The sequence below is a fragment of the Balaenoptera physalus genome (assembly GCF_965194825.1).
Source record: "Balaenoptera physalus genome assembly, chromosome: 7".
Classification (NCBI taxonomy): domain Eukaryota; kingdom Metazoa; phylum Chordata; class Mammalia; order Artiodactyla; family Balaenopteridae; genus Balaenoptera; species Balaenoptera physalus.
In genome coordinates, this window is record NC_138886.1 from 56,986,665 (window position 1) to 57,009,598 (window position 22,934).

Below are 22,934 nucleotides of genomic sequence, written 5' to 3' on the forward strand. Positions count from 1 at the left end.
TTAATAATAGCTGCTTTTTTTTTTTTTTGGCTGCCCCTCACAGCTTGTGGGATCTTAGTTCCCCAACCAGGGATTGAACCCGGACCCCAGCAGTGAAAGCACCAAGTCCTAACTGCTGGACTGCCAGGGAATTCCAATAATAGCTGCTTTAGATTTTTTTTTTTTTTTGTGGCTGTGTTGGGTCTTTGTTGATGCATGCGGGCTTTCTCTAGTTGCAGCGAGCGAGGGCTACTCTTCGTTGCAGTGCGCGGGCTTCTCATTGCAGTGGCTTCTCTTGTTGCGGAGCATGGGCTCTAGGTGCGTGGGCTTCAGTAGTTGTGGCACACGGGCTTAGTTGCTTCACAGCATGTGGGATCTTCCTGGACCAGGGCTCGAACCCATGTCCCCTGCATTGGCAGGCGGATTCTTAACCATTGCGCCACTAGGGAAGTCCTAGATTCTTTATCTGATAATTTTAACATCTGTGTGATCTCAGTTTTGGCATCTGTTCATTGTCTTTTCCCATTTACATTGAGATTTTCATGGCTTATCATATGTCAAGTACTTTTAGATTGTATCCTAGACATTTTGAACATAATGTTGTGAGACTCTGTGTCTTGTTTAAATCCTATGCAGTATTTTGATTTTTTTGCTTTAGTAGGCAATTAACCCAGTTTAGTTCAGACCACAGGTTCCATCTAGCCTTCTGTGGGTTGTGGTTTCTATGTCGGTTCCATTTTTAAAGTCTTTGCACTCTATTTGGCTCTGTCCTGTATGTGGCCAGTGTGAAGCATGGGCAGAGGACTGTTACTTTAGTTGTCAAAGATTTTAGTATGCTATTTAGGATCAGATCCATGCATGTGCAGCTCGGGGGTGAGCTCAGGAGTTCAGAAACAACTTTTTGAGGTCACTTTTCCAAAATCGTCTTCTGTAATCTCATCAGTACTGTTCAGTTGTCTAGGCTCCCTTTGTGGTCCTCTCACCAGAAAGCTGGGGCTTTATTTACCTTACTCTGCTGCACACTTTCCCTGACCCATCCAGAATCAATTGCTAGCAAGACAGAGAAGGAGAGAAAAAAAAGCAAAGGTTGTTTTCCCCATTCTCTTGGGACCACAGATCATCCAGTTGGAGAGCGAGTTTCCCTTAGAGTTTTAGGTACCTGTTACCACCACCACTGGTCACTACCAGGAGAACACTTTCCCTCATCACCAGCCTGAACTAGAGGACTTCTAGAGCTATCTTTGTCCACACAGATATGTACTTCCTGGTTTGGAGCTGTGCTGTGACTAGGTTGGGGGATGCAAAAGGGGGAAGGAAGTGGTAAACTCAACTCCAGTTCTCTGGTACTGTGATTTCTGGTCTTCCCCAATTTACCTGCTTTTATTTACTTTTCATAGTCCTTAGACTGTTCCCTGCATTCTGTCTAGGTTTTTTAGCTGGATGAGTGGAAGAGACAGAGCAAAGTGTGCTTACTCTTTTTTACCTTCAACTTGAACTCACGGTGTCTTTTTCTTTTTTTTTTGGCTGTGTTGGGTCTTCGTTGCTGCATGCGGCTTTCTCTAGTTGTGGTGAGCAGGGGCTACTCTTCGTTGCAGAGCACGGGCTCTAGGCATGTGGGCTTCAGTAGTTGTGGCACGCAGGTTTAGTAGTTGCAGCACGTGGGCTCAGTAGTCGCGGAACGTGGGCCCTAGAGCACAGGCTCAGCAGTTGTGGTGCATCTTAGTTGCTCCTCGGCATGTGGGATCTTCCCAGACCAGGGACTGAACCCGTGTCCCCTGCACTGGCAGGCAGATTCTCAACCACTGCACCACCAGGAAGTCCCCACGGTGTCTTTTTTATACAAATAAACTTTATGCAAATTTGTTGAACATCTATTAGTACATGAAATAACAATAATGTTAATATTTTCCCCTAAACCCAAGGCTATATCTTTAGTTTTGTGAAGCGTGAAACTACCATACAAACTCCCATATTACAGAGTATCATGGAGATTTAATTTTTTTCTAATTACCAAAGTAATATGTGTGGAATTCAAAGAGTTTGAAAAATGTAGAAAAGCACAAATTTAATTTGAAACATAAATCTCTGTAATCCCAACACATAAAAAGAACCATTGTTAAAGTTTGTATAGATTGTTTCTAAGATTTTGTTCATTGTAAATATGTACACGTTTTAAATAAAGGTAAAAACATTATATATTATTTTGTTTTTTTCTTTAACATAAGAATATATACTGTTATTTTTTCCTTTAACATAGTTATTTTTTTCTTTAACATAGTAATATATTGGCCAGTGTTTTCTATGACAATAAATATTATACACTACAGCAAGCTTTTTTAAAAAAAATTTATTTTATTTATTTATTTTTGGCTGCTTTGGTTCTTTGTTGCTATGTGCGGGGTTTCTCTAGTTGCAGCAAGTGGGGTCTACTCTTTGTTGCAGTGCGCAGGCTTCTCATTGCAGTGACTTCTCTTGTTTCGGAGCTTGGGCTCTAGGCACGTGGGCCTCAGTAGTTGTGGCACGCAGGCTCAGTAGTTGTGCCTTGTGGGCTCTAGAGCGCAGGCTCAGTAGTTATGGCGCATGGGCTTAGTTGCTCCATGGCATGTGGGATCTTCCCGGACCAGGGCTCAAACCCATGTCCCCTGCACTGGCAGGCGGATTCTTAACCACTGCGCCACCAGGGAAGCCCAACAGCAAGCTTTTTAATGGCAGCATTGAATCCTATAATTTATTTAGTCAGAACAACACTATGAGGATTTAATATTTCAAAATTTTAGCTATCAAAATAATGGTAGGATAAGGTCTCATACACATAAGTGACTCTCACCTCCAGTTGATTCCTTGCACAAAATGCCTGAAGTAGAATTGCTGGCTTAAAGACAATGCACATTTTTAAGGATTTTGATACATCTATTCAAATTTCCTTCTAGAAAAGATGTTGGAATGTGAATTGATACCTATTTCTTCTTCTTTTTTTTTAATACATTTATTTATTTATTTATTTATGGCTGAGTTGGGTCTTTGTTGCTGCGCACGGGCTTTCTCTAGCTGCGGCGAGCAGGGGCTACGCTTCGTTGTGGTGCGCGGGCTTCTCATTGCGATGGCTTCTCTTGTTGCGGAGCATGGGCTCTAGGTGTGCAGGCTTCAGTAGTTGTGGCTCGCGGGCTCTAGAGCTCAGGCTCAGTAGTTGTGGCGCATGGGCTTAGTTGCTCCGCGTCATGTGGGATCTTCCCGGATCAGGTCTCAAACCCGTGTGCCCTGCATTGGCAGGCGGATTCTTAACCACTGAGCCACCAGGGAAGCCCCCTATTTCTTATTAGGTAGTTTTTTCCTGTTTTTATATTGAATTAATTTTAAATTTACAGAAAATTTACAAGACTAGAACAAAGAATTCCCATATACCCTTTACTTAACTTAGATTTACTATTTTTGACATTTTGCCATATTTGCTGCCTCTCTCTTTCTCTCTCCACACACATATGCATGCATACCATGCACACATTAATTATTTATACTTTTTGAAACATTTGAGGCTGGGTTGCATACATCATGTCTCCTTTCCCCTGAAAACTTTAGTTTGTATTTCCTAAGAAAAAGAATACTTTTACATAACTACAGTGCAGCTATCAAATTTAGGAAATTTAACATCACTAAAATACTTCAATATGAAAATAACAAGGGATCAAGAGGACTAAACAATACATCTGCTAGATAATTAATCCTCTTAACTAGAGCTAATGAAATTAGGTTGACAGAAATGGTTTTTGTCAGCGCTGGGGGCTCCTGCCTTCTCAGTGGCATCACCGAGGCACTTCATATAGGCAAAGCCATACCTACCTTGTACACAACTATCACCAGCATCTCTGACAACTCAGGGCACGAGGCAGGCCCCCAATGAATATCCATTTACTGAGTTAATGAGCAACAAGGATTACCCAGAGTTTGCACCTTTAGTCTCATGATTATTTTATTTTGTTCTTTTGTTTGCTGTTGTTAAATAACAGGAAGTTAGAACAAGGGAAAATACAAAATTTTCTGCCATCTATATGGAATCTGTAGCTAATTTTGTTCACTTGAATAGTGGAAGTGGAAGTAGCTAAGAGACTCTCCAAGTCTGACCAAAAATGGGGCTTCACCAGACAACATTCTGTCACCTCTAAGGGGTAGGGTGGGGCGGAGTCAGGAGACGGGCTGACTTCTGCAGTCTCATTACAGACAGTCTTTGGAAAACTTATTTCCAAACCTAGGAGAACTCAGGATCTAGTTCACATGTGACCTCCTTAAAAAAGTAGTAGCAGTTTAACATCTGCCAAGCAAGAGGTGAGAATGGAGAATCTTTGGCAAAAGATCTGGCAGACATGAAGGGGAGCATGTTAGTCTCTTCTTCTATACCTGTGGTGTTTCTTTAACAAGAATTAGCTCATAGGACATTGATAAATAAGCCTATGCCAGTATAACAGTGGAAATTATGGGTTCAAGTGGAATTTTCCTCTGCACATTAATGTTTGGGAGCAATTAAAGGAAAAAAAGCAAAACAAAACAAAAACTTACAATGCAGGAAGACCTTAGGAAAAAGATGAAAATACTACAGAAACCCCCTGTTTAGAGAAAAAAATGTCTGGGTTAGTGATTGCAAAAACCTGGCCACACTTTCCCACATTAAACTATTTTGGGAAGCTGTGTGTGCAGATGAAAAAGTGTAAAGATATTTCTCTGGCTGTTACTAAAATTTGATCAAGAATGCTATACCCCAGATAAGATTTTAATTTTTTAAGAAATATTTACTTATTTATTTATTTTGGCTGTGCCGGGTCTTAGTTGCTGCAAGCAGGATCTAGTCCCCCGGCCAGGGATCAAACCCGAGCCCCCTGCATTGGGAGCGCAGAGTCTTACTCACTGGACCACCAGGGAAGTCCCAAGATTTTAATTTTTGATGAAATTAGTCTCTAAGGCCCTCAAGAACCTATCTTGTCTAAGAAAGAAGCAGAAGTCCATAGCGCCTAACGCGGCCAGAGGTCCCCTAAGGGTGGCAGCCCCACACTCCGGAGGAATTTTAACTGTGCCAGCAGTGGGATTGCTAGTGCTCTGGATAGGCTGCAAGTGGTGTGCCCCATTCCTAATTAACCCAAAAGTCCGCAATTGCACAGAACTTGAGGTTTTTTAGGACCGCGTATTTGGAGTTACTGCAGAAACTCCTGTTACACAGCAAAACAATCTCCCGGTTTCTATTTTAATAAAACTAAGTCCCCTGCCAAAGCTATCTCTATTGTTCACGAAGGAGGCATGGGCACACAGACCTGGAGCCCTGTGCTGGGGGGGTGGGGGGGTGGGGGAGGGGTGGAGGGCAGCAGGAGAGTCCTTGGGACCCTGGGAGGAGACTGCAGGGTGGAGGAGGTGCCAGGGGCGGGCTGGAAACTCCGGGCACTCAGCCAGGCAGGCGGGAACCAGCACTCGGAAGAGCTTTGCCTGGGCGGTGGGTGCGGGAGGGCAGAGAGGTGGAGGCACAAGGCCCGCTCCTTCTCCTCCTGCCCCGGGGTCAGCACCTCGCTGCCCCTTCGCCTTCGACCCCGCGGGTCTCCCCGACGCAGCAGCGGTGGCTTCAGTCGGCAGCCCAAGCTGGGGGCGACGCCCCGCGGCAGCAGTTCCGGACCCCTCTTCTGGGTCAAATGCCCCAAGGAAGGAGAAGGCGCCTCAAGGAGGGACTTAACCAAGGAACATCCCAAGAATTGAGTTAAGGAAAATTTAGCCTACGGTTCTCAAACTTATTGGTCGTAGGACCCCCTTAACACTCTTGAAAATTGTCTCTGTGGGTCTATCCATCGACATTTATTATATCAGGTTTTAAAACAAAGAATTTAAACACAGTAATACAGGTGCCTTTCCATTAGCCTTCATGGCAGTGTTGAAATCACTCCTAGTTGTAGCTGCAGACAACCCCACTGTGAATGAGAGCAGAAAAGGCCAATAAAGTCGAAGTACATAATGAAAATGGTTTTAACCTGGCCAATTCCTGGAACAAACTTTGACAAGCACTGCTCCAAAAAAACCCACAGCTTAGAAACAGGGCCTTTATTTCCTGGAACGATTTAGACAGGAGCCCTGGGGAACCTAGACCAGGGCCTGTGCTGCTGGAGTTAGCTAGACAGTGACCTGCAGAATTTACAGGGGTGCCCTGGGATGCTGTGCACGTTTCAAAAAAGGAACAGAACATTCCAAGTAACTAAACACAACATGCTGAGAAGGATACACTTCACTTGAAAGGAAAAAACCAGAAGCTACTGACAAGGTATCAGAATGTCAATAGCCTCACAAGATAAGAAATCACTTGAAGAGAACAGCCAACAAAATAGGAATGTATCTCTCTGATGAAGGGGCTAGATAAAATCAGCAAACATTTAAAAAGTAATCTAATTCCAGTGAAAAATATACTTGTTATGGTGTAAACTAAGAAGAAAATACAAAGAAATCTGTAGAAAAGTTTTAAGTTTATAGAAAAATGACGAGTAAGAATTTAGTATACCTTTTAGAGAAGATAAGATAGTTCTTAATGAAGCAAAACTACTTGAAGAGAAAGTTAAGTGTACTCTGTCATGTGACAGGAAGAGGAAGTTGAAATGAGCAAAACAGGAAAAACTGAAAGTACATCAAAGGTCTCCAAACGAGAGGAAAGGATCTCTCGATTATAAAACTGATGATGCTAAAGTTTTGAATAATTGTCTTGCACAGATCAGTTATGTGCAGGTCAATTCTGAAACTGAGGGCAAAAAAAAGAAGAAAATATAAAAGAAATTGTATTTTCTGAATTAGACAATGGAGGGTCAGGGGATCAGCAAGTTGAGAAAGTTAAAGACAGAGAAGATAATACTATCAGTTATCTATTGTGGCATAATAAACAACCCCAAAACTTAGTAGCTTAAAGCAGCAATGATTTATTATTATCTTTAAATGATTCTCTGGGTGGGTTGACAGTTTATCTGCTGGTTTTACCTGGGCTCACTGGTACAGAAACATTGAGCTGAAAGACAGTTGGGCTGGAAGGTCAATGTGGCCTCACTTACATGTCTGACAGTTGGTGCTGTCCATTGGGAGCTTTGGTTCTTTCCCATGTGACCATTATTCTCTAGCAGGCAAGACTGGCTTCCTTACATGATGGTCTCAGGGCAGCATCATAAAAGGGTAAAAGCAGAATCTGCAATGTCTCTTAAGATCTGGCTTTGGAAGTCACAGAACATCACTTCTGCCACATTCTGTTGATCAAATCAAGTCACAAGATGAGTCCAGATTCACAGAGTGGGGAAATAGATAACCTCTTGATGGAAGGAAGAACAAAGTCATTGCATAGGAGCATGGGAGAAATTTGTGGTCATATTTTGTATTTTATCATAACAGAGAATGAATATGACGAAGACCCAAGCTATATTAACATTAGTTTCAGGAGAGAAACCGTTTACAACTTTATCTGAGTGATGAGATGTCAATTATGCATGATTGGAAGAGCACTTAAGGAAGGTGGAGCCGGATATTTGATCATTGTAGACAGCGCAAGGTCCCTTGAAAATATAAAGCTTCAAGCTGAAAATTGGACTCATTGATCAGACAAAAAACCTTACTGGAAGAATTTGAGCAGAGAAGAAAGATTAGGAGCAGTTAGGTACAGCAGAAGGGAAATAATAAAATTAGTGAATTCAACAAAATAGAGGGAAACTATAGAATATGAAAATATCTTATAAGGCAACACGTTGTTCTGCAGAAGAAAGCCCATGACTATTGGGTCCTTGTTTGTGATACTGAAAGAGCTATTGCCAGAGAGATGAAGCAAGCCACCTTTCTGAGACAGAAATTAATAGAGGAATGAGTTTAAAAAAAAAAGTTGCTAATGCTCTGAAAACTAGGGATTGTTAAAGCAACATTTCGTGATCTCTTTCCAACTAATACACAAATTTCATTTCCAAGAAGAAGAGTCCTTTATTTTCTGTTATAATCAGAGACTATAAAAGTAGCAATACAATATCTGATGTCTCCTTCAATGAAAGGATCTTTTAAGTTCATGCCTGAGGGTGGAGGGGTACAGTACTCCTCAGTGATGAAGGATCTTCTGTGAAATTACAGGTACTCTATGATCATTAGTAGAAGAGATTTGCTTAGACTGGAACCCTGATGCAGTCGGTACTAATTAGTATCGCCCCAAATTCCTCCCCTTCCACCACAGTGGATGGCTTGGTTGACTCTGGTACAAATCCCAACCCTTCTCAGGTTCACCTCACAAGCTTACTACCAGCAGGGCCTCTGTTTTCTCCTGGTCAGTTTGGACCACTTCCCCACCACAGGGACTTCATGGGCCTGAAACTTTTCTTTTACCTTTTCTTTCTGGCTCCACCTGAGGCCTAAGAGAGGCATACCTGGCCTCTACCTGAAATATATGGCCTGTTCTATGATGATTAAATCTATAAACACTGACCTCTACCTTTTATCTTTAGTAATATGTTTTTGCTAATTACCAATAATGCTGCTCTTAACATGTATTTTGATGCATATATATATGCAGACTTAGGGGAGAAATTGCTGGGTCACAGGGTATACATATGTTCAACTTTAGCAGGTAATGCCAGTTTTCCCAAGTGGGAGTGAGCACTTAAAAGATATATAAACAGAAGTCCTTCACTTCACTTGCTGAAGACCCCAAAGCATTTTTTATGGAAAATAAGTATTAACTTACGATGAAACATAGATAAAGTATGTATAAAAAAAGAATTTGTTTTCATTTTGGCAGAGACAATAATTTCTCCACCAAACAGAACATTTTGTTTCTATAATTCATACCAGAGTACTATTTCCTAGCATATTTCAATAAAGCTTGAATGAGTGAATTAATTAATAGGTCTTCTCCATAGATTGGTTTAAATCAGATACACTTTAATACACTGGAAATTATATGGTATTTAATGGTTAGATATGTTGTAAGATAGACTTTTTACTCCAGATAATTTTTTCTTGGGTTTACAATGTAAACCAATACACCTTGTTCCATTAAACCTCTGGCTTACAGACTAAAGAAGTTGGTTAACACACACATGGTATTGTCATATGCTGTTGTAAATGGACCTGCTGCTTTCCTTACTAACCAGAAGTGATTTCAGCAAACTAAGGAGAGAAAATATTTTAAAAATCATCCCCCTTTTTATTAAAAAAAAAAAAAATAACAAGGCATACCTTGTTTTTGTTTTTTATAAGTTTATTTATTTTTGGCTGTGTTGGGTCTTCGTTGCTGCACGTGGACTTTCTCTAGTTGTGGCGAGGGGGGCCTACTCTTTGTTGCGGTGCCCGGGCTTCTCATTGCGGTGGCTTCTCTTGTTGCAGAGCATGAACTCTAGGCACGTGGGCTCAGTAGTTGTGGTTCACGGGCTTGGTTGCTCTGCAGCACGTGGGATTTTTCCCGGACCAGGGCTTGAACCCATGTCCCCTGCATTGGCAGGCAGATTCTTAACCACTGCGCCACGAGGGAAGCCCCATACCTTGCTTTATTGTACTTCGCTTTATTGTGCTTTGCAGATAATGTGGTTTTTACAAATGGAAGGTTTTTGGCAACCCTGCATTGAGCAAGTCTATGGTCACCATTTTTCCAATAAAATTTGCTCACTTCCTGTTTCTATGTTGCATTTTGGTAATTCTCACAATATTTTGAATTTTTTCGTTATTTTATTTGTTTTGATGATCTGTGATCAGTGATCATTGATGTTACTGTTACAATTGTTTTGGGGCACCACAAACCACACCCATATAGGATGGCAAACAATTGATAAATGTTGTGTGTGTTCCGACTGCTTCACTGTTCCCCCTCTCTCTCCCTCTTCTTGGGTCTCCCTATACCCTGAGACACAGCAGTGTTCATTCACATACTGATATTTCAAATCTTTTTTAGTTGCAGGCAAAGAATATACAGGCATACCTTGGAGATAATGTGGGGACTGTTCCAGACCACTGCAATAAAGTGAGCCATATGAATTTTTTGGTTCCGTAGTGTATATAAAAGTTATGTTCACACTATACTGTAGTCTATTAAATGTGCAATATCATTATGTCTTAAAAATGTACAGACCTTAATTTAAAAATACTTTATTGGCAAAAAAACGCTAACCATCATCTGAGCCTTCAGAGGTTGTAAACTTTTTGCTGGTGGAAGGTCTTGCCTCGGTGTTGACGGCTGCTGACTGATCAGGGTGGTGGTTGCTAAAGGTTGGGGTGGCAGTGGCCATTCCTTTAAATAAGACAGCAATAAATTTTGCCACATCAAATGGCTCCTTTCACAAATAATTTCTCTGTAGCATGCAAGGCTCTTTGATAGCATTTCGCTCAGAGTAGAACTTCTTTCAAAATTAAAGTCAGTCCTCACAAATGCTGCTACTGCTTTATCAACTAAGTTTATGTACTAATCTAAATCCTTTGTTGTCATTTTAACACTCTCCACAGCATCTTCACCAGGAGTTGATTCCATCTCAAGAAACCACTTTCTTTGCTCATCCATAAGTTGAAACCAATGCTCATTTACCATTCGGAAAAGTCCTAGGGCCCTTAAGAATCATGCAGAATCTACTCTGCCTGTGCTCTATAAATGGAACAACAAAGCCTGGTTGGCAGCCCATCTGTTTACAAGATGGTTAACTAAATATCTTAAACCCACTGTGGAGACCTACTGCTCAGAAAACCAGATTCCTTTCAAAATATTACTGCTCATTGACTGCTCAATGTACTTGGTCACCCAAGAGCTCTGATCCAGATGTACAACAAGATTAGTGTTGTTTTTATGCTTGCTGACACAACACCCATCCTGCAGCCTATGGATGAAGGAGTCATTTTGACTTTCAAGTCTTATTATTTAAGAAATACATTTCATAAGGCTATAGTGGCCATAGTTATCCTCTGATGGATCTGGACAAAGTCAACTGAAAACCTTCTGGAAAAGATCGAGCATTCTAGATGCCATTAAGAACATTTGAGATTCATGGGAAGAGGTCAAAATATCAACATTAAAGGAATTTGGGGGACTTCCCTGGTGGCGCAGTGGTTGGGAGTCCGCCTGCCGGTGCAGGGGACACGGGTTCGAGCCCGGGTCCAGGAGGATGCCGCATGCCACAGAGCAGCTGGCCTGTGCACCACAGCTGCTGACCCTGCGTGCTGCGGCTGCTGGGGCCCGCGTGCCTGGAGCCCGTGCTCCGCAACAAAAAAAGAGGCCACCGCCATGGGAGGTTTGCACCCCGCGGCGAGGAGTGGCCCCCACTCGCTGCAACTAGAGAGGGCCTGCGCGCAGCAGCGAGGACCCAACGCAGCCAAAAATAAACAAATAAATAAAATAAAATAAATAAATAAAGGAATTTGGAAAAATTGGATTCCAACCCTCATGGATGACTTTGAGGGGTTCAAGACTTCAGTGGAGGAAGGAGCTACAGATGTGATGGAAATAGCAAGAGAACTAGAATTAGAAGTGGAGCCTGAAGATGTGGCTGAATTGTTGTAACCTCATGGTGAAACTTGAATGAATAAGGAGTCACTTATGGATGAGCAAAGAAAGTGGTTTCTTGAGATGGAATCAACTCCTGGTGAAGATGCTGTGGAGAGTGTTAAAATGACAACAAAGGATTTAGATTAGTACATAAACTTAGTTGATAAAGCAGTAGCAGCATTTGTGAGGACTGACTTTAATTTTGAAAGAAGTTCTACTCTGAGCGAAATGCTATCAAAGAGCCTTGCATGCTACAGAGAAATTATTTGTGAAAGGAGCCATTTGATGTGGCAAAATTTATTGCTGTCTTATTTAAAGGAATGGCCACTGCCACCCCAACCTTTAGCAACCACCACCCTGATCAGTCAGCAGCCGTCAACACCGAGGCAAGACCTTCCACCAGCAAAAAGTTTACAACCTCTGAAGGCTCAGATGATGGTTAGCGTTTTTTTGCCAATAAAGTATTTTTAAATTAAGGTCTGTACATTTTTAAGACGTAATGATATTGCACATTTAATAGACTACAGTATAGTGTGAACATAACTTTTATATACACTACGGAACCAAAAAATTCATATGGCTCACTTTATTGCAGTGGTCTGGAACAGTCCCCACATTATCTCCAAGGTATGCCTGTATATTCTTTGCCTGCAACTAAAAAGGATTTGAAATATCAGTATGTGTATAATATGGCTGAGAAAGCTAAAAAATTACTTATGCTAACAAAATTATTGTAACAGAGTATTACATTTCACTGTGAGTTACTGACAACCCTGATAAAGAAACTATCCAAGTAAAGGAAACAGTAGAGAGAAAACTCTTTCAGTTACTGAAATTCTTAAGGGTCAATAGGACCAAAGGAAAAAGGCACGCAGTTTCCTTTTCACTTGTTTTTGCCTTCAAGTTTTCCCCTTTCTAATCAACAAAAAATTTTGTTCAAAAGGAAAGGGAAGGTTCAGAAGTTTTACCCTTTATTTATCAAGTTAAATCAACCTGGGTGGTCCATTTGTCAAAAGGTGGGTAAGAAAGTTGCTATAAAAAATATACAAATATTAACATACTAAATATTTGAAAACCTTTTAAATTGAAATGTCACTTATATAAAAGTGCACAAATCATAAGTGTACAGCTTGATGAATTATTACAATTATTATCATCCAGGTTAAAAAACAGAACATAAGCCGCACCCCAGAGGTTCCTTTCCCCTCCCCTCCCAATTGCTCCACCCCTTTCTTCTCCTCAAAGGCAACCATTATTTTGACTTTTTTTTTTTAAATAAATTTTTAAAATTTATTTATTTATTTTTGGCTGTGTTGGGTCTTCGTTGCTGCACGCGGCGAGCAGTGTGGCGAGCGGGGGCTACTCTTCCTTGCAGTGCACGGGCTTCTCATTGCGGTGGCTTCTCTCTTTGTGGAGCACGGGCTCTAGGCACGCCGGCTTCAGTAGTTGCGGCACGTGGGCTCAGTAGTTGTGGCGCATGGGCTTAGTTGCTCTGTGGCATGTGGGATCTTCCCGGACCAGGGCTCGAACCCGTGTTCCCTGTACTGGCAGGCGGATTCTCAACCACTGTGCCACCAGGGAAGTCCCCATTATTTTGACTTTTAACACCATAGAATTGTTTTATCTATTTTTAAATGTTAAATAAATGGAATAACACAGCATGTATTCTTTTGGGTCTGTCTTCTTTCACTTACCATTGTTTTTGTGAGGTTGTCATTCTGTTCTGGGTAGCAGTAATTCATTTATTTTTATTGCAGTATAGTTTTCCATTGTAGAAATTTATTGACTTTTATATCTCCACTTAACTGCTGATAGATACTTGGGTTGTTTCCAGTTTGGGGCCTCACAAGTAATGCTATAAACCTTTTTGTGTATGTGCTTGATGCATATGTATATGTATTTCTATTTGTGTTTCTGTTTCTCCACATTGTCACCAATGTTTGTTTGTCAGTTTTTATTTTTAGCCATTTTTGTGGATGTATGTTGGTATCTCATTGTGGCTTTATTGTGTGTTCCATGAGAGCAAGGCCACATCTGTCCTGTTCATAGTTGTATCATTATCCAAAACCTGTTCATAAAACATAGTACAAATAATAATAAATAACAGTAATACATAATAAAAAGGATTTAAACAACTATAAATACTGAGTTTGCAACTTCAACTTGGGTATGTAGTTTTTATTTGCTAAAATGAATATTTAACTTTTATTGTTATGACTTGATGTCATAAATAAGTCCCAATGTTTTCCTTGATGTGAAAGAAAACATAAACTACCTCACTTGTTCCCCCAGCACCCCACCCTTCCAAACACACACGTACAAGTTTAGGACAATGGCCCAGGGAGAACTAGAAGCCCTAGGGAAAAAAATGACATGTCTCCCCAAAGCTATAATTTTATTCAAATATTTTGATGGGGAAATTAAATATTTTAACTGGTAATTTTAGGTGTTTTTCTTATATTAAACACAGACATAATGGTATCCAAACTGATTGAATATTTAGCTTGTACAGAGAGTTGACTCACTTCAGTGTCTAGCCCACATCCTTGGTCACCATATTCTTCTTGGCCATTGTGACTCCCTTAGTGGAAAAAGACTGGAAAGCTTTGATGATGATGGGGAATTAGTGAAGTGTTTCAGTTGCGTGGAATCATGATCCAATTTTTATCTTAGGAGGGTAATTCTGACTTGCAGTACAGAAGATGAGTTGGAGGGGGAGGGGGTGAGTGGAGAATGCATTGGAGGTAGGGAGATCATTAGGAGACTTTTGTAATAATCCATGTAGGAGATAAATTGATCTGAACTTCAGAACACAGGACACAGAGAAGAACAGGTACCAAGATTTCTAATTTTATTAGGTACTCACTATCATATTAACTATGACACTTTAAAAAAATCATCTGAACATCTAGTTATTGGTTGGTTTGTATTATACCTGTAGAAGTAACATACATATGTGATAATGATAAATGGAAACATTAATGAGTATTACTATTATTTCTTTATATTTGCAAAAGTCTAATGGACTTCAGTATATTCAAAATTAGACTATATTATTTAGTAGTGTATCAGTTTATCAATTTGCTGCATTATACATATTTTAAGAAATTTACAAGTATTGTCTCTGAGGTTAACAGTAGTTCACATAACATAAGCTTCAAGGAAAATCTATGTATCCATTATACAGCCTCCATCTTATTACAATTGGCGTTTTTAATTGGACCTAAATAAATTAATCTACTACATGGCTAAAATGTTAATTTTCATTGTAATTTACAACAGAGGTATTTCAATACATTAGGGACACAACACTGTCTTCTGTGACATGAATCCAGCTGATTTTCTAGTAGGCTCACTTCAATTTCCAAAACTGTGAAGTGCTTAATAGATTCACACAGTGCTTTACAGCTTTTGAAGTGTTTTGACATTGTACAGTATCTTCTTTAATGTTCAAAAATGCTCAAAGTCAGCAAAACTGATATGTCACCCTCATTTTTCAGATTAAAAAAACTGAGACTCGATTTACTGTGTTCAACAAACGTTATTTGTGCAATATTATGTGTCTACAAATTGTGAGTGGACTGGAATTCAGGTTTCCAGACTTTTAGTTTTGGTGTACTGGGTTCCTCGTCTAATACAGCATATGGCTTCCAAGGACCCTAGTGTTTAGTAGTTGACATATTTCTTAATCTCAATACTTCGGTTTTCATATCTGTAACAAGGAGGTAATAATCATACCTATTCATTGAATGATTATAAGGATTAATTTCGTTAATATATGTGAAGCTCTTAAAACAGTGTCAAGTTCACAGTAAGCCCTAAATGAATGTTGTTATATGTTTATTGTTTTAGCATATTCGATTGACTTGTAAGGAGGGTTGGGATCCTCATAGTATACACATTTGGAAAAGTCCCAGTTGAGTTTACATATTAGGGAAGTTCAATCGTGTACCTATGTGGGTAATGTTTCTAATTTAATGACTAAAGAAATGTGGTGACCCAATAATTCCATTAGCTTTACTTAATCACCCATATTTCATCTGTCCTCGCAATGCTCCTTCCAGTGAGAAAAGACTTCCAGGGTGCGGTAAGTGGACCTGTTTAGATATTTAAAAAAACAGAAATCAGTGGATTGTAGTAGAAAACTCAGCATATGAGACAGCCCGAGTGTGCTCAGAAGTGTAAGGTTCTGCCCAATCTTTCTTCGCCGAGAAGACGTTAGGGGAAACGTCACAAAGGACCCAGCTGGGAACTCTACAGGAAGTTAAAAAAATTGTTCAGCTTTGCAAAACACCTGGTGCTCAGTCATCTGTCTTTGGTAGTACAGAGACCTTAGTTAAGTAAGGTCTGTGTGGTTCTTTCTGACACCTTAGAAGGCAGAGGTACAGCGCAGAAATAACAAGTTGTAGCAAGCTAATTTAAGTACGTTCTGAGAGGTCCGGAGGTACCTGCACTTCCTGTTACTACAATTCAGGCCATAGTGCTGTCACCACAAGTTTTTGAGAGACCCCCTGTCCGAATTCCTATTAGGGCCGCCTCGGGACTCAAGAGCACACCTGCGCGGGGCGGACCTTGTTCCGCGTAGGTGACTGCAGTACAGGACAGTTTCGCTGTCCTCGACTAACAACACAGCTTCTTGCTTGAGTTACTTGTTAAAGGATTGGCAGGCACACACCCTTCGCTCACTCGGGATCTCCCATTTCGGTCTGGAGGCTCAGAAGCCCCGGCCGTAAGACGCTGTCATTGCTGCCCAGCAGCGAGCCGCGACATCCTAGCCAGGCTCGGCTGGGCATTCCGAGGCCGCACCCAGGGCAACGCCACTCTGACGTCTGCGCTCCGGAGGCCGCCATAGGCCCGCGTCGGAGCCCAGGGCGACGTGTGGCGCGTGGACTCCATCAGGTCCAGCCCTGCGGGAACCCGGTAGGCGCTTCCAGGCAAGGTTCTGTGCACCTGTTCCTTCCTTCTGCTCAAGTGTCTTCCCCTTCTGAGCAACAGGGGACATGTCCGTCTCCAGAAAACACGAAGCGCGGTGGAAGCCTAAGCTAAGAACAGTGCAGAAGATGAAGCCCAAAGCAAGAAGGTGCCTGGCACCTTTAAGCTGTTTGGAAGTTCACGTGACCCACTAAGTGCCGGGCCCCAGCGGTCACGTGATGGCGCGCGCGCCCTCGCGCAGGGAGAGCCGGCTGGCGCTGTGCGCGCGCCTTTGCCGCTGTCTCCCTGCCCCTCGACGGGAGGGTGAGTAGCGGCGGAGTCATCGGAAGACTGGGGCCGGGTGCGCGTGCGCAGCGAACAGCTGTCACCCAGTGCGGAACAAGTCTCCCAAATTTCCCGAATCTCCCTGGGCCGGAGGCCACCGTTTGCCTTCTCACCTTCCTCTTCTGGGTCGTGTCCTCTCCCCCGCCCGCGCGCCAGGTAACCGCTTTTCCGGAGTCCGGGGGATGGGGACGGTGGGGGGAGGGGCCCGGGCGGTCTTCCCGGCACTGCCCCGCTCTGCGCGGGGCAGCAGGGGGTGCCGGCGTTCGGCGGAGCGGAGACGCCGGGCCAGAGACGCTAGGTCCGCGGCCGCCGCGACTGTCACGCTGGCGAGAGAGCGGCCGGCCATGGTCTCAGGGGTGGGAGACGAGAGCCAGTGACAGCCCGCTCCGGCCCTCCGGGGGTTCGGTCCCCAGGCTCGCCGTTCTCCCGGGGGCCGGAGTCGGGGTCGCGCTCCTTGGAAGAGAGGAGCGCGCGGGTGGTCCGGGGATGCCTACTCCTTACCTTTCCCCTCCCAGCGCGGTCTGCGGTGGACTCCGCGGAGGCCGGGCCTGGTGCGCCCCTCGGGGCCATCTCTTCCCTGGGACTCTCATGACCCGCGGGGTGGGGGTGAGGGCGCCTCTCCAGACCACCCCACCGTAGGTAGCCAGCTCCTCTCTCGGGTCCGTCCTTAGCCGCTGTGGCTATCCTTTTGGTTTTTCCGGCGTGGGGCCATTTCTTCCGGCAGTGCCTCTCGCCACGATGCGGTGTAGACAGTGGGTGCTTAATAAGTATGAGTTGGATCGGGTCGCGTGGAATGCCAGGCATGGGACGTGGCGGGGGGTGGGAATGTGAAGAAAGGAGCCAGGCAGGCTGGGGCTCCGGGCTCGAGCTTGGGGTTTTCCTCGGGGCTCAGCCAATGAAACCAGCAGGGCTCGATTCGGATGCTTTCCGGGTGAACTCGGAGCCAGCCTCCCCTTGAGCTGCAACCACGCACGTCTGCACGGTCTGGTTTTGGTTGTGGGCGAATGCCAGGGAGGGTTTTTGTGTGGTTCCTCCCCCTGGAGAAGAGAGGGCAAACTTTATTTTTTTTTTAGCAGTTGGTAAATTACCCTGCGGGGTGATTTATCAAGCGCTGCTTCGGAAGTGTAGGTTAAAAGTTGCAGTCGGTCCACTCTTAACCTTGTGGAAGTTTCTTGGTAGGCTCGGTTCACCTACGTTCGGACCAAACTTTGCCCTATTTCACCCACTTGAATTTGCAGAATTTTTTTATTTTTAATCTCGGGAAACTCAGCGTCACTGTTTCTATGGCAACGGTTACTAATATTCTAATTTCGAAGCGTCGTGTTTGAAAATTAGTGGCTTTAAATCTTAAAGGTCCATTTTTACTTTGTAGCACTCAGTTCTTTATGAGCATTAGTCTAGTTCTCCTACCTTGCGGGTCCCCTCCCAACTCCCAGGCTTTGTTTTGGAATGTGTCACACGGTTCGGGTTTTTTAGGCCCTCTTTCTTCCAATTTAAGGTCTTATGAAAAGTTTGCACATAATCTTTACAGCACCCCACGAACTTGGCAATACAGTTTAAATCGGAGACTTGTTTCATTTTATTAACAGACTGTGATCTGTTGCTTTTGTAAAGTTAAAAACATGTTTTAAACATTGCATGTGCGCAAATGCTTAAAAAGAAGAGTCTGTTAACATTCAGTAAGAACGCAGATTTTAAGAGGCTGAACAGGTACTTAATTTAAAAAAAAGTTTCTTAGACTTAAATTTCAATTTAAGGACGAAAATCTGGTATATTGAGTTCTCTTCTAGACATCGTAATCATACGGGGCTAGGTTAGGTGCCGCAGGGGTACAGTCTGAATTCTTTGCTTTTCTCATTGTTTTCTAATTGCCTGTTGATTGCCTTTTCTCCTCTATTACAATGTTAAGAGCTCTGAGGACAGGTTTTGTGTGTGTGCGTGTCTGTGTTTTCTTTGTTCTGTTTCCAGCAGTTTACCATAGTGCCCCAGGTGCTCAAAATACCCTCTTTCTTAATAACAGCTTTATTGAGATATAATTTACATACCATGAAATCCACCTATTTAAAGTGGATTTTTTTTCATGGTTTTTAGTATATGTATAGAATTGTGCAACCATCAGCACAATCAATTTTAGGACATTTTTATCACCTCAAAAAGGAATACTTTCCCATTAGCAGTTACTGTCCATTTCTTCCAAACCCAATCTTCACCCCAGCCCCAGGCAAGGGCTAATCTGCTTTCTGGCTCAGTAGACTTGCCTCTTCTGGACTTTCCATATAAATGTAATCATAGTATACTTGATCTTTTGTGGCTAGATTTTTTTCACTTAGCATAATATTTTCAAAGTTCATCCATGTTATATATAGCATATTTCAGTACTTTATTCATTTTTATGGCTGAATAATATTCCACTGTATGGATATATCACATTTTGTCTGTTTGTTGGTTGATGGGCGTTTGGGTTGTTTCTACATTTTGGCTGTCATGAGTAATGCTGCTATGAACATTCATGAACTAGTTTTTGTATGCATATTTTTTTTTTTTTTAACTCTTGGATATATACCTAGTAGTGGAATTTCTGGATTAAACATTTTCTCTTGAATGAGTGAATGAGCAGGTAGGGATAGTAGTATTGATAGACCCCTTTGAGGGGCCTATTGACTCTTTCCTGCTTCACTACCAAGACCACTTCTTAGAGGCAGAATTCTCTGTGTGTGGCTTTGTCCTGAGTATAGTGCTGTGTTTTTCTTGTCTGGATGCCATTAAGATCGTCCCTTTCTGTTAGCCCAGTCTTTTTTCATATGTAATACTCATAATGATTATTCCCTTGATATTGATTTATTTGTTGTATGTTTATTAGAGATATGATGATAAAACAGGTACATTACATGCTGTCATTAAACTCAGTGTCTAATGCAGGTCTTTCAATCTTTTAAAATTTATATTTTCTTTTTTGTAATATGAATAATTAATGCTTCTCTCCCTACCTTCATTTCTGATATGAATTTCTTGGGAGTTGTACCATAGTTAAAGTCACTGCATTTTCTTTATCCTTATCAATCTAGAAGGGTTTTTGGGGCCTAAAATATAAATTTAAAATATCGGATTATTATTTTTCTCCCTGCAGCTTCAACCCTCTCTCCCCTCCCCAAAGATTCCCCTGTGCCCCTACTCTTTATACCCTTTGGGAGAAGATGCTGATCATCTAAGTCCACACTTGTAGGGCCTAATCCTTTTCCCACCTAAGCAATTGGGACATTCCCTTTGAGGAGTCTGTTTACCTTGTTTCTCTTTCAATGGCCTCACCTCATTCTTTCCCTGAGTCCGCTCAACAAGGCTTTGCCCAGCCAATCTCCTCCCTCTCCCCAGTTGCCTGGCTTGATGGGGTTCGGTACCCAGCACACATTCTTGTTCTCCCTGCCTAGCAGCCTGTGCTTCTTTGTCTGGTTAATTCCATCTCATCCTTCAGATAGCTCAGCTCAGTTGTCACTTTAGGTTAGTCTTTCCTCAGTCCTATATACTTGCCATAGCAGTGTTCTGTAATCTCATTTATAGACTTAAGTCTAGTTGTGTATCACTCTTTACTTTCCATCCCCATGTATGCACAGAAAAAGCTCCACATGAAATATTGAAAGTGGTTACTTCTGGGCAATGGGAGTATGGTTAATTTGTCTCCTTCATGTTTATGTGCATCTTTGGATTTTTCTCCTATGTATCAGTATGACCTTTGTGAACAGGAGAAAAAACCAGTTAAAATCCATGTTTGTTAGAAAATCTGGAAACAGGAGACTTTAGAGGAAAAAAAATCATTAGTAATTGCCATTTTTAACCTTTTTTGTTTTGTTTTAATAACCTAGATGAGATTTTACTATAGCTTTTCAACATCAAGCTTTTATTACATTTCTATTCTTTCTCATATGTAGGGACTTCTAGGGATTAGTGAGGTTGCCTGGGGTGGTCTTCCCTAGAAACTTGAAATTAAGCTGATTCTTAGGGACCAGAACATAGCATCTATTTGGGTATGAGAACTGAGTTTGTGCTAAATAACTCATTTCCCTTTTTTTCCCTGAGAAATGTCCTTATTTATACATTTGTATGTTTCATAGTACAGTTTTTCCTTGCAGAATTGCTTGTTATTTGCGCCATTTGTTTTATTTTTGCTGTGGTTTATTCTGCCTAGTAGTGGGTACTTGTCTTCAATAGATCACACCTCTTATGTGCCATGCACTGTGTTAGATATGGAGCATATTGTGAACACAATAGACAAGTGATTCCTTACTATTTCATAAAAGAGGATTATTTTGAATGTGACTGTTTAGTTACACCGTTGCTCTTGCTCTGTATTTTCAGATACACATTGGCTTCAGCTACTGTGGTATTTATGAATTGCTGCTCCATAGAGACTAAAATTTTTTTAATTTAATTTTTATTTTATATTGGAGTATAGTTGATTTACAATGTTGTATTAGTTTCAGGTATACAGCAAAGTGACTCAGTTATACATATATCTATTTTTTTTTCAGATTTTTTTCCCATAGAGTTTATTACAGAGCATTGAGTAGAGTTCTCTGTGCTATACAGTAAGTCCTTGTTGATTATCTATTTGATATATAGTTGTGTGTGCATGTTAATCCCAACCTCTGATTTATCCTACTTTATCCCACCCCAGCTTTTCCCCTTTGGTAATCATAAGTTTGTTTTTCTAAGGCTGTGAGTCTGTTTCTGTGAGACTTTAAAATTTATTCTAGATTCTTCTGGGTTTGTATTATACATTACTGTGGGTAAATATTTAAGGAGCAGAATAATGTATCATCAAAACCGTTTTGCTGATGACTTCTTTGTTTTATATTTCCATCCAGTTTTAGTTATTAATTTGGCATCTCTACCTGTTAACTATAACAGGCCAAACTGTGATCTTTCCTCTCAGCTCTGGTCCTCTGAGTTTTTCTTGCACCTCACTCCATTTCACTGTTAACTTGGGAAACCTGAGGGTTATCCCAGACACCTCATGGCTCTTCAGCCCTCGCATTTGTACCATCACCAAACCTTGTCACTTCTGCTTCCTAAATATGAATCAGATCAGTCTTCTAGTCTCCACCTGGTACCACCTCTGTATCCACTCTACCCCCCTTGATATCTCTTCTCTACTCAGTGATCTTTTAAAATGCAAATTGGATCATTCTAATGGCCCTCAGGACACTTAAAAGTCCTGCATTATCTCTTCCTATCCCAAGCTCCCCCCCAAGGCTTATTTATCAATAGATGGTTCTACCTTTCTGCCCAGTGGCTTTTCTTTTTTTTTTTTTTAATGAAATAAATTTATTTAGGGCTTCCCTGGTGGCGCAGTGGTTGAGAATCTGCCTGCCAATGCAGGGGACACGGGTTCGAGCCCTGGTCTGGGAGGATCCCACATGCTGCGGAGAAGCGGGGCCCGTGAGCCACAACTACTGAGCCTGCGCGTCTGGAGCCTGTGCTCCGCAACGAGAGAGGCCGCGGTAGTGAGAGGCCCGTGCATCGCGATGAAGAGTGGCCCCCGCTTGCCGCAACTAGAGAAAGCCCTCGCACAGAAACGAAGACCCAACACAGCCATAAATAAATAAATAAATAAAATATAAACACTGGGTTCAATTAACTGCCCATCCATTAAAAAAAAAAGAAGAAAGTAAAGTAAGCGCTTACAAATCAAACAATTCTAAATACAAGAAAAATTAGGCTAAATAAATTTAAGGTTCATGTGACCTGGGAAATATTCAATATTAAATTAATACCTGGTATTAAAAATAAATTATTTATTTATTTTTGGCTGCGTTGGGTCTTAGTTGCTGCGCGGGCTTTCTCTAGTTGCGGGGAGCAGGGGCTACTCTTCGCTGTGGTGCGCGGGCTCCTTCTCATTGCTGTGACTTCTCTTGTTGCGGAGCACCGGCTCTAGGTGCGCAGGCTCAGTGGTTGTGGCGCATGGGCTTAGTTGCTCCGCAGCATGTGGGATCTTCCCGGACCAGGGCTCGAACCCGTGTCCCCTGCATTGACAGGCGAATTCTTAACCACTGCGCCACCAGGGAAGCTGCCCAGTGGCTTTTCATTTCCCCAGACCTTACAGACGCTTGCTGAAGGTGCCATTTTCTTCCAGGCAGATTTTCCTTCCCACTCTCTTCCTTTCCAAGTACATCTTTCTGGTCTCTGCTTGAATGCAGTTTCTCACACA

General features: G+C 42.1%; 2 protein-coding genes across 12 annotated transcripts in view; one reads left to right on the top strand and one right to left on the bottom strand.

Moving 5' to 3' along the window:
• The window catches only part of KDM4C (lysine demethylase 4C), a 431,040-nt gene that overhangs the window by 6,803 nt on the left and 401,303 nt on the right, over nucleotides 1-22,934 (top strand). For 5 of the 10 annotated variants that reach the window (XM_082470880.1, XM_082470887.1, XM_082470888.1 and 2 more), the window contains exon 1: nucleotides 16,528-16,711. The exons of 2 other annotated variants lie outside the window; for them this stretch is intronic. In XM_082470880.1, coding sequence (XP_082327006.1) covers nucleotides 16,627-16,711 — 85 coding nt within the window. In that variant the 5' untranslated portion in view covers nucleotides 16,528-16,626. Of the gene's footprint in view, nucleotides 1-16,527; nucleotides 16,889-22,934 lie in introns of those variants that run through there. 3 more of the 10 variants (XM_082470882.1, XM_082470883.1, XM_082470886.1) reach the window with 3 other exon arrangements.
• On the bottom strand, nucleotides 12,383-21,246 carry LOC309664947 (uncharacterized protein). Of its 2 annotated transcripts, XM_082471117.1 has the most exons (5): nucleotides 17,234-21,246; nucleotides 16,846-17,055; nucleotides 16,033-16,518; nucleotides 14,002-15,573; nucleotides 12,383-13,544 (listed from the first exon to the last, which is right to left on the bottom strand). In XM_082471117.1, exons 1-3 carry the CDS (start codon nucleotides 17,320-17,322, stop codon nucleotides 16,248-16,250), a joined length of 570 nt encoding a protein of 189 aa, XP_082327243.1. In that variant the 5' UTR covers nucleotides 17,323-21,246; the 3' UTR covers nucleotides 12,383-13,544; nucleotides 14,002-15,573; nucleotides 16,033-16,247. The 2 variants fall into 2 exon arrangements, 1 of the variants encoding a protein (XP_082327243.1); XR_014266101.1 differs by lacking the exons at nucleotides 16,033-16,518; nucleotides 16,846-17,055 and having other exon boundaries at nucleotides 12,387-13,544.

Coding starts and splice junctions, on each gene's coding strand:
- LOC309664947 (XM_082471117.1), bottom strand. CDS start 17,322: ATGAGAGTCCCAGGGAAGAGATGGCCCCGAGGGGCGCACCAGGCCCGG. Junction 17,056..17,233: donor ACCGCGCTGGGAGGGGAAAG/GTAAGGAGTAGG, acceptor CTCTCTCGCCAG/CGTGACAGTCGCGGCGGCCG. Junction 16,519..16,845: donor ACACGACCCAGAAGAGGAAG/GTGAGAAGGCAA, acceptor CACTGTTCTTAG/CTTAGGCTTCCACCGCGCTT.